This window comes from Scyliorhinus canicula, chromosome 10, assembly GCF_902713615.1.
Source record: "Scyliorhinus canicula chromosome 10, sScyCan1.1, whole genome shotgun sequence".
NCBI classification, from domain to species: Eukaryota; Metazoa; Chordata; class Chondrichthyes; order Carcharhiniformes; family Scyliorhinidae; genus Scyliorhinus; species Scyliorhinus canicula.
The window spans coordinates 65019357-65036188 of NC_052155.1; the positions used below are offsets into that span (position 1 = coordinate 65019357).

General features: G+C 49.9%; 1 protein-coding gene across 1 annotated transcript in view; it reads right to left on the reverse strand.

Annotated features, from left to right (window-relative positions):
- The window catches only part of ripk2 (receptor-interacting serine-threonine kinase 2), a 97842-nt gene that overhangs the window by 46320 nt on the left and 34690 nt on the right, over positions 1 to 16832 (reverse strand). Inside the window, exon 4 of the mRNA XM_038809099.1 lies at positions 2236 to 2393. Within this exon, the coding sequence (XP_038665027.1) occupies positions 2236 to 2393 (158 nt within the window). The remainder of the gene's footprint in view (positions 1 to 2235; positions 2394 to 16832) is intronic.

The window sequence follows — 16832 nt, forward strand, 5'->3', positions numbered from 1 at the left end:
CCACTCCCGGGATCAACCTTGGCTTGCCATGCCTCGCGAGATCATGTTGGATCCTGCTGTAAATCCCACCCAATCTTTGGCAAATCTGTATATTAGAGCAAGGCCTCACTTTAATGGCAGATTCCTGAGTCCCTGAGACTTTGGGATTCATCCCCTTCTCCTCGGAAGCCTCAGACTAGTGCCGTTGAGCACTGGTCCCCAAAACGAGGGCCAGACGTAACGGCATTCGTGGGGGTCTCCCAGGGGATCGGAGGCTCCCAGCTGCATGCCCTTTGGGCAGGGTGGTGCCCAGGCACTGCTGGTGCCACCTGGGTATCTTGGAACTGCCAGCCTGGTAGCTGGGTAAAACCACCTGTGTGCCAGCCTGGCACTGCCAAGATGCTCAGATGGCAATGCCAGCTGGCATGGGCACGGTCAGCATGCCAGGTTGGCACAGCCAAGGTGTCAAGCTGGCATTTCTTGCGCCGTGTGATCAGGGCTGGGTGTACTGGGGACCTCCCCCTCCCCTAGTACATTCAGGCTGGGTGGTGGGAGGGGCAGGGGGATGGGTGGGGGGGGAAAACCATTTTGGGGGCCTCTTCAATACACTGGGGCGTTCTGGCGAGCACAACTCCCCACTGTACAAAACAGCACTATGTGTGGCCTCGGATGTACGTTTCCCATTCAGTTCCTTTAAGTAACACAAGTTAAATAGCCATGTGTTCCCGGCACTGCGCACGCCGGGAAACTCGCGGATAAACATGCTCAATGGATAACTTTGTTCTCCTTGGGTAGAATCGCACCCAAAGATTGGAATAGCAAATTAAAAACAATGTCTGTGTGGAGTTTGCACATTCTCCCTGTGTTTGCCTGGGTTTTGCCCCCACAACCCAAAGGTGTGCAGGGTAGGTGTACTGGCCACGATAAATTGCCCCTTAATTGGAAAAAATGAATTGGGCATGCTAAATTTATAAAAATAAAAGGAGTATCAGATGAAAAAAAAAGGGTCCATTCTCACCGGGAATCGGTGGGTTGTTTCCGACCTTGCTATCTAACTACCCAGTGGCCTCCGATTACCTGGGAGACCACAGCTCCCCATCCCTCCACCCTCCCCCACAGTGCCATTCCTTTGGGGTACCAGTGCCCAGCTGGGGTCTCCTTGGTGAGGCTGATAGATCCCGTGAGCTGGTTCAATCTGGCGTCAGCAGAGGTAAGTGAGTTTTGAAACTCACTTACCTCTGCGAGTCTGGGACCCGCCCATTGTAGTTGGGACCCAGATCGCAATGTCATGCAAGATCTCACGAGGTGTAATGGCCGTCGGGATTCCTGGGAGTGGCCACTCCCAGGATCTACCAGCCGCAGCCTGTTTCAATTCCGCCGGTACATGGCCAGTAAATCACGCCCAATGTTTGCTTTCTAATCATGTACCAGCAGATTCTTTAAAAGAAAATAGGGGTGTGATTCTCCAACCCCCCCGCTGGGTCAGAGAATCGCCGGGGTGGGGGGGGGGGGGGGAGAGCCTGCCCTGCCACCCCGACACCGGCTGCCCCCCGGCGATTCTCCGGCCCGCGATGGGCCGAGCGGCCGCCCATTTTCAGCCGCTCCCGCCGGCGTAAATTAGACCAGATCCTTACCGGCAGGACGTGGCTCTGCGGGGGGATCTGGCCCCGAGGGGTGCTCCCAAGGTGGACTGGCCTGCAATCGGGGCCCACCAATCCGCGGGCGGGCCTGTGCCGTGGGGGCACTCTTTCCCTCCGCACTGGCCACTGTAACGGTCCGCCATGGCCGGTGCAGAGAAGAACCCCCCTGCGCATGCGCTGGGTTCACGCCAGCACACGCTGGCTCTCCCGCGCATGCGCCAGCCGGTGCAGGCCCTTCGGCACCGGTTGGCGTGGCGCCAAACACTCCAGCGCCGACCTAGCCCCTGAAGGTGCGGAGGATTCTGCACCTTCGGGGCGGCCCGATGCTGGAGTGGTTCACGCCACTCCTCGGCGCCGGTGCGGCCCACCCCCTGGTTCATGGAGAATCCCGCCCAAGATGTTTCAGAACTCAGAAGATGGGCGTATTAAACTATAATTAATCACCACATTGCTAGACTAATATTAGGTGCATGGCAAAATCCTTTTTTGTTTGGAGAACAAAAGTGCATCAAATTTCATGATGTGTCAGTCATAAGCAAGAGGTAATAATGAGAAACCAATTCAAATTAATTATTTTATTCAATTCTTGAAGCGTTAAGAAACCATCCAACTCTACCTGTACATGTCATGTTTTACATCTGCACGCTTTGCTTTGTTCGGCTCATACTGCTCTGGAGCCATGTAGATCACTGTCCCTCCTGCTGTGGGAGATTTAAAGCCTGATGATTTACTCATTGTCAAACGGCGCCATTTTGACAGTCCAAAGTCAGCAATCTAAACAAACAGTAAAAATCCAACATTGAACTCAGCTAGCCAAATATGCCGATCCTTTAACTACAAAATAAATCAGTCTTTTTAAATATTGTTATTAACATGACAGGATTTAGAGAAAGCAAGGACTTCGGAATGCCCGAATGTCCTTAAAGGGATAAGATGGAAATAAAACCCATTTGATTGAATTTCTAAAAACTATCCATTCATTAATGGGATGTCAATGTCGATGGTAAGGCCAGCATTCAATACCCATTCTTAATTACCTGTTAGAATTTCGTGGTAAGTTGTTTCCTGGAACGTTTGCAATCCATGTGGTAAAGCTCCTCTCACAGTGTTGAAACTGAGGTAGTTCTCGAATTTCTATCCAACAATAAAGAATCGAGATAGATTTCCAAGTAAAGGGTGGTGTGTGACTTGGAGGGTAACTTGGGAATTTGTAGTGTTCCCATGCAGCTGCATTTGTCCTTCTAGGTTTGGAAGTCACAGGGGGCGATTCTCCGAGCCCCACGCCTCCGATGGAGCCTGGCCCACGATCGGGGCCCACTGTTCGGCGGGCCGGCCCCTCCCCACGCCCCCCGGGCCTACTCTCTGACACGCCTGGCCCCTGAACACCGACACCATGTTGAGTCGTGGCCGGCACACTAAAGAATTCCCACGCGCATGCGCGGGTTGGCGCAGCGCCAAAGGAGGCTGGAGCAGCATGAATTGCTCCCGTGCTTTGGGGGCCAGAATCAGTCGTTCCCGGGCCCGGTTCGCGCCATCGAGAAACGCGACGGCGCGAACATTTGAGCTCCATATTGGAGAATCGCCCCCCTCCCCAGTGTTTGGAAGGTGCTTTTGAAGATATTTCAGCACATCTCTCCAGTCTCTCTTGTAGACGCTGCACCCTGAACCCAAATTGCATCATGAGTGGATGGAGTGATTGTTTTGAGTTGGTAGATGGGATGCTAATCAGGCAGGCTGCATTGTTTTAGATGGTGTTGAGCTTTTGGAGTGTTTTTGGAGCTGCATTTATCCAGGCACTTATCCATCCATTCTATCATATTCCTGACCTATGCCTTGCAGATGGTGGGCAGGCTTTGGAGAGTCAGGAGTGAGTTATTCTCCACAGAAGACCCAGTCTCTGACTTGCTCTTGTAGCCACACTATTTATGAGGTTGGCGCAGGGTGGTACAGTGTTAGCACTGCTACCTCACAGCGCCAGGGACTCAGGTGCAATTCCGGCCTTGGGTCACTGTCTGTGCGGAGTTTGCACTTTCTCCCTGTGTGTCTGCGTGGGTTTCCTCCGGGTGCTCGGGTCTCCTCCCACAGTCCAAAGATGTGCAGGTTAGGTGGATTGGCCATGCTAAATTCTCCCTTCCAAGGTTAGGTGGGGTTTCAGGGATAGAGTGGGGATTGGGTCTAGGTGATGTTCTCTTTCAGAGGGTTGGTGCGGACTCAATGGGCTCAGTGGCCTCCTTCTGCATCACAGGGATTCTGTGATTCTCTGTGAATATGTCTGGTCAATGATGATTTCACCAGGAAGTTGTTCATTGGGATTTGGATGATGGCAATGTCATTAAATATTGTGCATGGTATGACACCAGTCAGTGGAGAATTCTCTCCCTGATTTCCAATGACTACAATTTACTCCTTAATACTGCACCTTGGTCATGTGTTGAACGATGTCAAGGACAGTCATCTCACTTCACCTCCAGAATCCATTTCTCTTTTAATAGGTTCTGGAGTCATGTAGCTCTTGTGGAACCCACGCTGAGCATCGGTGAACACGTTATTGTTATGTAAGTGCTTCTTTTTAGCATTGCTGATCATTCGTTCCATCACTTTACTGATGATTGAAAGCAGACTGATGGGGTGGTAAATGGTCAGACTGTATTTGTTCTGCTTTTTATAGATAAGGACACAATTGGGCAATTTTACAATTTTGTTGAGCAGTGTGAGTGAATAGCTGTAACGAATCGTCCTGGCTAGAGGCAAGGCTAGTGCTGAAGTACAAATCTTTATTGCTGCTGTAGATGTTATTGGGGCCCACAGATATGCTGTATCCAGTGTTCAGCTGTATCCATAGAATCCCTATAGTGCAGAAGGCGGCCATTCGGCCCATAGAGTCTGCACCGATCCTCTGAAAGAGCACCCCACCCAGGTCCACGGCCCCAACCCTTCCCTGTAACCTGCACATCTTTGGACTGTGGGAGGAAACTGGAGCACCCGGAGGAAGCGCACACAGATACGGGGAGAAGGTGCAAACTTCACAGCCACCCAAGGCCAGAATCGAAATGGGGTCTCTGGCACTGTGAGGCAGCAGTGCTAACCACTGCACCACCGTTTCCGAACAACACATTATGTGAATAAAATTGGCTGAGATCTGGCATTGATGACGATGTATACTGCAGGAGGAGGCCAAGATGGATCATCCAATCATCGTCTTGCTATTTAGCATATGGCACTGACACCACACTGAGGTTGAGCTGGAATAATCTTCTGTCAGCAGTGAGGAAAGGCATTCCTTTCACCAATACTAAACTTTGAGATGTAAAGACTCCTCTGAACAACTGACTACAAAGGGCAACAATGGAAGGCTGGCAGGATCACGGAAAGCTAGCCTAGACCTGAGCAGTGCACTTGGATGAACTTTGAGATACAATTCAACGCACTCAGATCAAAAAGCATTTTTACTCTGAAGAGAATCAGTGAGTCACCCGATTGACATTGAAATGCTCACTATTTAATCAAGCTCTTGCAAAGCATTTTGAGTGTTTTTGGTAAGTAATATGCTGTTCAATGGCCTCCAAATTAATCTATTTTAAAATCAAGTTACTCCACCTCGTAATTTCCATTAAAACCTTTGACACCAAGCACAGATTTTAGGTTTTGTATTTTGGTTTCAGCATTATGTGAACTACACATTCCAGGATGAATGTTAAGTTCCAGCTTGCGCGCAAGTGTGTCAGGAAACCAGAAGTTCAACAGCAAGTTAATCTGTGGCTTTATAAATCTGTCAAATCGTTTGCATCTAACTTCCAGGTTTCCCAATCAATTCGATCAGGCAGACGTGATGATGACTTGCTACAGTCCCTCTCTATTCCGCTATTTAAAGGGATGCTGCAAGGATCAAAATGGAAGCATCCCAGAAGTGCCGGAACTGAGCCAGCAGCTGGGAAACAGACAGACAGGACATGGTTTATCGGCCTCGTTGTGGCCGACTTGGTGAAGCGACGAGGCCCTTGAATCTCACGAGATACGAGATATTGACTGGAAATACTATAGTTCTTGTACTATAGATAGAAACATAGAAACATAGTCAGTTTTTGTGCAGTGTGTGCAGGAGGGTTTTCTGACACAGTATGTAGACAGGCTAACAAGGGGCGAGACCACATTGGATTTGGTACTGGGTAATGAACCCGGCCAGGTGTTAGATTTAGATGTAGGTGAGCACTTTGGTGATAGTGATCACAATTCGGTTATGTTTACTTTAGCAATGGGCAGGGATAGGTATATACCGCAAGGCAAGAATTATAGCTGGGGGAAAGGCAATTATGATGCTATTCGGCAAGATTTAGGATGTATAGGATGGGGAAGGAAACTGCACGGGATGGGTACAATCGACATGTGGAGCTTCTTCAAGGAACAGCTACTGCGTGTCCTTGATAAGCATGTACCTGTCAGGCAGGGAGGAAGTTGTCGAGCAAGGGAACCGTGGTTTACTAAGGAAGTTGAAGCACTTGTCAAGAGGAAGAAGAAGGCTTATGTTAGGATGAGACATGAAGGCTCAGTTAGGGCACTTGAGAGTTACATGTTAGCCAGGAAGGACCTAAAGGGAGAGTTAAGAAGAGCGAGGAGAGGACACGAAAGGACGTTGGCGGATAGGATCAAGGAAAACCCTAAGGCTTTCTATAGGTATATCAGGAACAAAAGAATGACTAGAGTAAGATTAGGGCCAATCAAGGATAGTAGTGGAAAGTTGTGTGTGGAATCAGAGGAGATAGGGGAAGCGTTAAATGGATATTTTTCGTCAGTGTTTACACTGGAGAAAGACAATGTTGTCGAGGAGAATACTCAGGTTCAGTCGACCAGGCTAGATGGAATTGAGGTTCACAAGGAGGAGGTGTTAGCAATTTTGGAAAGTGTAAACATAGATAAGTCCCCTGGGCCAGATGGGATTTACCCTAGGATTCTCTGGGAAGCCAGGGAGGAGATTGCAGAGCCTTTGTCCTTGATCTTTATGTCGGGCTTTGTCGACAGGAATAGTGCCGGAAGACTGGAGGATAGCAAATGTTGTCCCCTTGTTCAAGAAGGGGAGTAGAGACAACCCTGGTAATTATAGACCTGTGAGCCTTACTTCGGTTGTGGGTAAAATGTTGGAAAAGGTTATAAGAGATAGGGTTTATAATCATCTTGAAAAGAACAAGTTGATTAGCGATAGTCAACACGGTTTTGTGAAGGGTAGGTCATGCCTCACAAACCTTATTGAGTTTTTTGAGAAGGTGACCAAACAGGTGGATGAGGGTAAAGCAGTTGATGTGGTGTATATGGATTTCAGTAAGGCGTTTGATAAGGTTCCACACGGTAGGCTATTGCAGAAAATAAGGAAGTATGGGATTGAAGGTGATTTAGCGGTTTGGATCAGTAATTGGATAGCTGAAAGAAGACAGAGGGTGGTGGTTGATGGCAAATGTTCATCCTGGAGTTCAGTTACTAGTGGTGTACCGCAAGGATCTGTTTTGGGGCCACTGCTGTTTGTCATTTTTATAAATGACCTGGAAGAGGGTGTAGAAGGATGGGTTAGTAAATTTGCAGATGACACGAAGGTCGGTGGAGTTGTGGATAGTGCTGAAGGATGTTATAGGATACAGAGGGACATAGATAAGCTGCAGAGCTGGGCTGAGAGGTGGCAGATGGAGTTTAATGCGGAAAAGTGTGAGGTGGTTCACTTTGGAAGGAGTAACAGGAATGCAGAGTACTGGGCTAATGGCAAGATTCTTGGTAGTGTAGATGAACAGAGAGATCTCGACATCCAGGTACATAAATCCCTGAAAGTTGCCACCCAGGTTAATAGGGCTGTTAAGAAGGCATATGGTGTGCTATCCTTTATCAGTAGGGGGATTGAGTTTCGGAGCCACAAGGTCATGCTGCAGCTGTACATAACTCTGGTGCGGCCACTCCTGGAGTACTGCATGCAGTTCTGGTCACCACATTATAGGAAGGATGTGGAAGCTTTGGAAAGGGTTCAGAGGAGATTTAGTAGGATGTTGCCTGGTATGGAGGGAAGGTCTTACGAGGAAAGGCTCAGGGACTTGAGGTTGTTTTCGTTAGAGAGGAGAAGGCTGAGAGGTGACTTAATAGAGACATATAAGATAGTCAGAGGGTTAGATAGGGTGGACAGTGAGAGTCTCTTTCCTCGGATGGTGATGACCAACATGAGGGGACATAGCTTTAAATTGAGGGGTAGTAGATATAGGACAGATGTCAGAGGCAGTTTCTTTACTCAGAGAGTAGTAGGGGTGTGGAACGCCCTGCCTGTAACAGTAGTAGACTCGCTAACTTTAAGGGCATTTTAGTGGTCACTGGATAGACATATGGATGAAAATGGAATAGTGTAGGTCAGATAGGCTTCAGATGGTTTCACAGGTCGGCGCAACATCGAGGGCCGAAGGGCCCGTACTGCGCTGTAATGTTCTATACCGTTCACATGATTCGCGATGCTTGAGATGTCTAATCTTGCAAGATATCACAATCTGAACGAGGGCAAGATCCAGATTAGGATATTTAAATGAGCCTGACGCCGAGGACCTAAGGGCCTGCGCGACCTTACCAGGGTGCCGTTTAGCACTGAACTGCACAAACGTGGACTAGGCGGAACGGCACATTATGGGTTTTTTTCCAAACCATTAAAGACCCCCGGGTGATTGAGCTCTGGGCAGGGTGGTACCCTGGCACTCATTGGCACCCAGATGTCTTGGCATTACCAGCATGGAACCGTGGCACTTCCACCTGGGCAATCTGACAGTGCCACCCAGGCACTGCCAGGGTGCCTGGGTGGCAGTACCAAGGTTCCAGGTTGCCCATGCCAGGAGTTGGGCCCGGCATGCCTTGCCCATAAGACATGGCGTGAGGGCGGTGCTTTAGGAGCCCATGATGGGGTCACTGAGGGGGGTTGAAAGATCAGGGCAGCCTGTAAAAATGGCACTCTGATCCAGGAGTACAATTTTTGTACTGGTAAGCGTAGCTTGTCAGAGTAGGAAATGATGGAATGTGGCCTCAATGGGTGTTCCCTGCTAAGGCCAAAAACAACTGGCAAAGTGCCATTGAATCATGGGATCTTCCTCGGTACTAAACATGCCCAAAACAGGACTCTGTACTAGACTAAAGGATTCACAGTGCAGAAGGAGGACATTCGGCCCATCGGGTCTGCACCGGCTCTTGGAAAGAGCACCCTACCCAAGCCCACACCCCCGCCCTATCCCCATAACCCAGTAGCCCACCCAAGACTCAGGGCAATTTTTTTTTTCTTTTTTTTCTTTTTTTTAAAATTTAGAGTACCCAATTAATTTTTTCCAATTAAGGGGCAATTTAGTGTGGCCAATCCACCTAGCCTGCACATCTTTGGGTTGTGGGGGCGAAACCCACGCAAACACGGGAGAATGTGCAAACTCCACACAGACAGTGACCCAGAGCCGGGATCGAACCTGGGACCTCGGCGCTGTGAGGCTGCAGGGCTAACCCACTGCGCCACCATGCTGCCCCACTCAGGGAAATTTTGGACACAAAGGGCAATTTAGCATGGCCCATCCACCTAATCTGCACATCTTTGAACTGTGGGAGGAAACCGGAGCACCCGGAGGAAACCCACGCACACACGGGGAAAACGTGCAGACTCCGCACAGGCAGTGACCCAAGCCGGGAATCGAACCTGGGACCCTGGAGCTGTGCTAACCACTATGCTTCCGTGCTGCCCCGTATTGTCCCACTGAATCGCACCTCAGTGTCTCACTCTTGGATAAGGTACAGCAAAGTCGCCATAGTCCCAGATGGCCATAGGCTGCTTTCCCTGTTGAGGGGGAGAGCTGAGTGGTGTTGATGTAACCCAAGGATCATCACACCTCAGGCGAGGGACAAGGTTGAGAAGGCGGGGCCTTCATGAATAACCTCAGCCGGTATAAGAATTGAACCCATGCTGCCGGTCTTGCTCTGCATTGTGAACCAGCTATCTAGCCAAGTGAGCTAAACCGCCCCCCGCGTGGAGACAGTGCTGTAAAAGATCTAATGACCCAATCAGGGAAGGAAAGGTGATTGGAATTCCACATTCTAGTGCAAACGTCCTTACATTACCTTCCCTGGGCTCCTCCTATATCTCACTGCTCAGGCACCTCATCATGAACCTGATTGACCAGCACTACAGTCACTCACCCTAATCTTATTGCAATGTCACATCTATTCCTCACAGTAACCCCTTGCATTCTTTCATCCTCTGTGTCATGATATGCAAACATGCAACCAATGAACACTCAGAATAGGACAAAACCAATGGCCAGTCAGGACACTCAGAGGTGGCATCACCACAAGGGGGCATGACATAAACACTATAAAAGGGATGAGGCACTCACACCCTGCCTCTTTCCACAGACAGACATCCAGAGAGTTAGACAGGGTTGATCAGCAGCATCACACCCCAGCACGTGGCTTAGAGCAAGCTGGTACAGTTAGACTGAGTCACTACAGTTAGATTAGCAGAGAGTCAAACTCATTTGAGAACTGTGCTAATAGTTCAATAAACACGTTGAACTCATTTCAGAGTCGGGAGCATCAGGTAGCAGCCTGTGTTATCTGAAGCAGCATAACAGAATATGATACCAGGAGTGACTGTTCAATCTATTTAGTTCAACTCTGCAAGATCCGTGACAACCAGCTACTGAATACAGGCACAATGGACAAGATTCAGGCTCCTCATCAGCTCAGGACCACTAGAAATCTTAGTGCCAACTGGCGATCATTCAAGCAGAAATTTCAACTATACGTGGAAGCATCCGACCTCAATTCCGCGACCGATTCTCGGAAGATAGCTCTTCTATTCACCACTGCGGGTGACCATGCGATAGAGATCTTAAACTCCATTCACTTTTCCGAAGGGCAGGACAAAACAAAGTCCCAAACCATCCTGGACAAATTCGATAGCCACTGCGAGGTGGACAGCAACGAAATCTTCGAGCGCTACATCTTCAAGCAGATGATGCAAGGTAAAGACGAATCCTTCAACTGCTATCTAACTAACCTTAGACTGCTAGCACAATCCTGCAACTTCGGTGATATCACTAACTCCATGATCAGAGACCAAATAGTTTTTGGAGTCCACTCTGATCCTCTGCGAGAACAATTGTTGAAAATCAACCACGTGACCCTGCCAGTCGCGATTGAAATTGTACTGTACATGAGCACTCTAAAAATCGCTACTCACAGTACAAAACGGCAGAAAGTGAAAAACAAGCCTCCCACGAGGTGGAGAGTGTTCAGGCCATCTCCCGGATGCAGTGCCTCCACATTGACAAAAGCGGCCATTTTGCACGCTCTTCCCGGGGCCCGACACATGCGTAATGCGATCGGGAACACGAAGCGGCCGAAAACCACACTGCGCAGGTGCAGACGTCCGAGAACCGCACCACGCATGCACAACGATGCACTGAGCGTCATGACGCCGATGTCATGACGTGTGCGAACTGCGGCACCGCCCATTTTTTAAAAAACTGCCCTGCAAGAGGCAAACGCTGTTTAAACTGTGGGAAACCAAACCACTATTTTCCGAAGGGCAGGACAAACCAAAGTCCCAAACCATCCTGGACAAATTCGACAGCCACTGTGAGGTGGACACCAAAGAAATCTTCGAGCGCTACATCTTCAAGCAGATGATGCAAGGTAAAGACGAATCCTTCAACTCCTATCTAACTAACCTTAGACTGCTAGCACAATCCTGCAACTTCGGTGATATCACTGACTCCATGATCAGAGACCAAATCGTTTTTGGAGTCCACTCTGTGCAGATCTGCACCACCAGTCAGGAGCCAGCGCTCCCAATTCTGACAGCGGCGCATCAGAAGTGTGCAACACCGAATGCATGACTCTGATCCAGGCAGTGCGACGGATTCAGATGATGAATACCTGGACAACACTTACCGTGTGGGCATTATTACAAAGTGTGAATATGCCACACCGGACACATCACGAGTCCAATCAATCCTGGCCGTGGATTCCGAAGACAAATGGCATGCAGGTGGACTTCAAGAGAATGAAGAAGCCCCCCAGAATCCTTCTAGCTGCCTGCAAACTCCTGGACTACAATGGAAACGCAATCAAGGCACTGGGGTCCTGCCATCTGCAAGTGTCCAGCCGACACACACAAGCAAGCTTACGCTTCGAGATTGTTAAACCAGACAGGGCGACCCTGCTAGGTGCACGTGCCTGCAAGCAACTGAACCTCATTCAAAGGGTCTACACCACAACGCCTTCCCATTCGAATCTTCATGCCAGCATCGACGACACCCTAACCCCGTACCCAGATGTATTTAGCAGGATGGGCATGCTGCCGTACAAGTACAAGATTCTACTGCTGCCTGATGTCAAGCCAGTGGTCCATGCATCACAACGGGTCCCTGCTCCACTGAGTGAGCGCCTGAAGGCAGAGCTCACAAGTCTACAACAAAAAGGCATCATCTCCAAGGTCACTGAACCAACCGACTGGGTCAGCTCGATGATGTGTGTAAAGAAGCCTTTGGGGGACCTACACATCTGCATTAACCCCAAGGATCTAAACAAAAACATTATGCAGGAACATTACCCCATCCCGAAGAGGGAAGAAATCACGAGTGAGATGGCACATGTGCGCTTCTTCACAAAATTGGATGCATCCCAAGGATTTTGGCAAATCCAACTTGAAGAATCCAGCAGAAGGCTCTGCACCTTCAAAACGCCTTTTGGCAGATTCTGCTACAACCGAATGCCATTTGGCATCATCTCGGATTCAGTGATTTTCCATCGCATTATGGAACAGATGATGGAGGGAATAGAAGGGGTTTGTGTCTACGTTGACGATATCATAATCTGGCCCACAACCCCAGAGGAACATGTGTCACGACTCAAGAAAGTATTCCGACGCATACATGAACATGGCCCCAAGCTAAACAGGTCCAAGTGCTGTTTTGGGACATCAACGCTGAAGTTCCTGGGCGATCAGATTTCGCAACAAGTTGTGCGCCCGGACACAGACAAAATTAAAGCCATCAAGGCAATGAAAGTCCCCGAGGACAAGAAGGCACTACTGCGCTTCCTGGGAATGGTTAATTTCCTTGGCAAGTTCATCCGGAATTTGGCCACACACACACCACGGCCCTACGCAACCTGGTGAAAAAATTAATCGCCTTTGTGGAGTGGAAAACGGAGCACCGAACAGAGTGGCTGGAGCTGAAAGCCAAGCTCACCACTGCACCCATCCTTGCATTCTTTGACCCAGACCGAGAGACCAAGATATCCACCACAGACCCGAGTCAGGATGGCATTGGGGCGGTGTTGCTCCAAAGAGACGACACACCATCCTGGGTACTAGTGGCATACGCGTCACGGGCAATGACACCCACTGAGACCAGATATGCGCAGATTGAGAAGGAGTGTTTAGGTCTTCTCACCGGCATCCTCAAATTTCATGATTATGCCTACGGCTTGCCAACATTTACTGTTGAGACGGATCATAGGCCTCTGGTCCACATCATCAAAAAGGACCTGAACGACATGATGCCTCGTTTGCAGAGAATTCTGCTCAAACTCCGGAGGTATGATTTCAATTTGGTGTACACACCTGGCAAGGAGCTCATCATCGCCGATGCATTGTCCCGCTCCAGTAACTCACCCAGTGAACCACTGGAGATCATCCAGCACATTGAATTGCAGGTACAACTGTGTGCAAGCATTCTCCCGGCAACAGATGAGAAGATCGTTCTCATCCGAGAAGAGACGGCCAAAGACCCCCTGTTGCAGCGAGTCATCCACAACCTCAGCAATGGCTGGCAGAAGGGGCAATGCCCTCAATTCTACAATGTCAAGGATGACCTGACACTGATCGACGGCATCCTGCTCAAGCTGGACAGGATAGTCATCCCGCTGTGTCTCCAGAGCATGGTGCTGCGGCAGATTCATGAGGGACACCTGGGCGTAGAAAAGTGCAGATGCAGGGCACGGCAAGCTGTCTACTGGCCCGGCATCAACCAGGACATCACGGACATGGTCCTGAACTGCGAAACCTGTCAGAGGTTCCAAACAGCGCAGAGTAAGGAGACACTCCAACCACATGACCTAGAGAGCTCTCCGTAGTCCAAGGTTGGCATTGACCTATTCCACACGAATGGTCGTGACTATATCTTAATCATCGAATACTTTGCAAACTATCCTGAGGTGCTGAAGCTGCTAGACCTCACATCACCGACCGTCATCAAAGCATGCAAAGAGACACTCTCACGGCATGGCACCCGAACACCGTCATGAGCGACAATGGCCCGTGCTTCCACAGTCGAGAATGGTCCACGTTTGCCAAGAGCTACATTTTGGGGCATGTCACCTCCAGTCTGCACTATCCACAGTCCAATGGCAAAGTCGTTAAGCAGCTCATCCGCAAGGCCTCGGACTCTGCTTCCGACATACACCTTGCGCTACCTGCATACCGGACGACTCCCTTGTCCACTGGCATGTCGCCAGCTCAACTGCTGATGAACAGGGACCTGCGGATGACCCTTCCAGCCATAAACCTGCCCAACCTGGATTACCTCCCGGTGCTGCAGAAGATGCAGCAGCTTCGCGACAGCCAGAAGCAGGGCTACGACGCACATGCCACCGATCTGGACGTGCTATCCCCGGCAGACACGGCCAGGATCAAGATACCGAATGGCGGATGGTCTGCTCCGGCTGTCGTTGTTTGACAGGCCGCGCCCAGATCCTATGTCATACGTATGGCTGATGGCTCCATTGTGAGAGGGAATCGAAGGGCACTGCGAAAAGTTGCTTGTCCACAACCACTTTCCTCTCCATTTCCACATGTCGAGTTGTCACCTCCAGACCCCTTGAACCACGAGGCTACCAGTCACGCCTCCCACTCCCCTTTCAAGACACAGTCATCCCCTCCACCACCTCTCTGGCGGTCGACGAGGATCAGACGCAAGCCTCAGAGACTGGACTTATGAGCATTTGTTTTGTTTTTTCTGTTCTGTATTCCTTAGTCAGTCCATTAGACAGACACATTCACATGTACATACATCTAAAAAAAAACAAAAAGGGGAGAGATGTCATGATATGCAAACATGCATCCACACTCAGAATAGGACACTACCAATGGGCAGTCAGGACAAGGGGGCATGACATAAACACTACAAAAGGGATGAGACACTCACACCCTGCCTCTTTGCACAGACAGACATCTAGAGAGTTAGACAGGGTTGATCAGCAGCATCACATGGCTTACAGCAAGCTGGTACAGTTAGATTGAGTTATTACTGTTAGATTAGCAGAGAGTCAAACTCGTTTGAGAACTGTGTTAATAGTTGAATAAACACGCTGAACTCATTTCAGAGTCTGGAGCATCCTTTAGTTTAAGACTGCATCAAGTAGCAACCTGTGTTATCCGAAGCAGCATAGCACAACACTATAAAGGTCTTTTTCTCTCTCCCTGCACTAGAGAGAACAGAACAGCAGGGTTAGCCAGGGATTGGGGACAGGGTAATCCACCAGACATCCTGACTCTGGACAGTTGCAGAGAAGGCGCTGTAGATAAGCTAGGTAGCCAAATGTCTGGCCATGGCTATGAAGAGATGGGGGCCGCCCAGCTATGTTAAACATAACATAGCGAAATGGCAGACGACATGCTCCAATGTAGACTTGGGGCTCAATTCAGTGACCCCATTGCGCCTGGCATGCATCTGGGCACAATGGGAGAATCACACGTGAGCCCCAAATCAGGTTCCGTGTGGGTCTCGGTCTCATTTAAATACGTGGATGCCGGATTCACCCGGCATCCGGTCTGGCTGTGCCTGGGAGACCTCCCAGGCCATTGGAGACCCCTGGGTGGTCAGGGACAAGTCAGGGTATCACCCTGGCACTCCTCCTGGTACCTGGGAACCTTGGCACTACCAATCTGGCATGCGGGCAGTGGCACCCGGTCACCCTGACAGTTCCACACCAGCAGTGCCAGGCTGCCCAGGTGCCAGGTTGCCACTGCCGAGGGTCGGGCCCTGGATCGGGTCACGAAAACTGGGAAAGGTGTGGGAAGAAAAGATGGTGGCTGCCAGACAAGATGACACCCCAATCTCAAAGGAGTCTTTACTGCTGGTGAACTGCTGACCTGAAATTCCTTTCAGTGCGGGCTTGGTGGGGAAAAGCTCACCAAAATAAAAGGCAAAGTGCCATTGATAGCGGGATGTTTCTTGGCACTCCGCCCACCAGGAAACAACCCGCCAAATGTGCCATTCAGCAGACTTTAACTTGAGTCTGCCGAATTGTCCCCAAGATGTCAGTGGGCTCTGAAATATGGTCTGCACAATGATGACTTAGAGCCCTCTCACTTTGCCACCTCAGATTCATGTCTTTGATCTCCCACCGGTTCTTCCAGCGTGCCACAGGAGCTGGAGCAGGAGCAGGAGGAATTCTTCATGAAGGAAGCCACTCACTGATGAAACAACGCTTCCTGTGCAAATACAAACTCCTCGCCAAGAGGGGAGCTGGGATGTCACATTGCGAAGGAGTACATCACAAGTGAGCAGGATCAGGCGATGGACAGCACTGGAGAATCGGTGTTGGAGGGTGAGCATTCCTAGCTGGATGCAGATGCCAAGCCTTGGGAGTCATCTTTAAAGAGAACTATTTTGGTGCAGCAGCGGAAAATTTGTAACCTTCTGTCAGCCCTTTCAGAGACACTGTGCACACGTCCAGAGAGAGTCCTCTCGTCTGCCTCTGGAATGAGTGCCATGATATCTCCGGCCTTTGAGCTGAGGTCTGCTTCCGTTGTACGAGTGGTCATCTCCATGTAGAACCAGACCACCAAGTGCATGCTTGCCTCGCTAATGACTTCTACAGTCAGAATGGCAGCTTAAAGTAGGCTGAAGGAAAGCCTCACATTGGCCATTTGATGCTCTGAGTTGGCAGGGAAGTGAGAGTGGGTCATGAGATGGAGACAAAGAATGGTCAGATGGAAGTGAGGCGACTGCTCAAAGTGCTTCCCCTCCTCACCACTTGCTGCCCCCCAGTCAAAGCCCCACATGCTGACTCATATCTCAATGGCCAAACCTGCCCCTGAATGGGTGCAGCTGAGGCAGTCCTTGATAGGCCCCGATGGAGTGCAAAATCCAGAGGATGCTGGCCATGAGCATCTGACCAATCAGAGGAGGAGAACAGCAGCCTGCCTCTCCTCTGGTA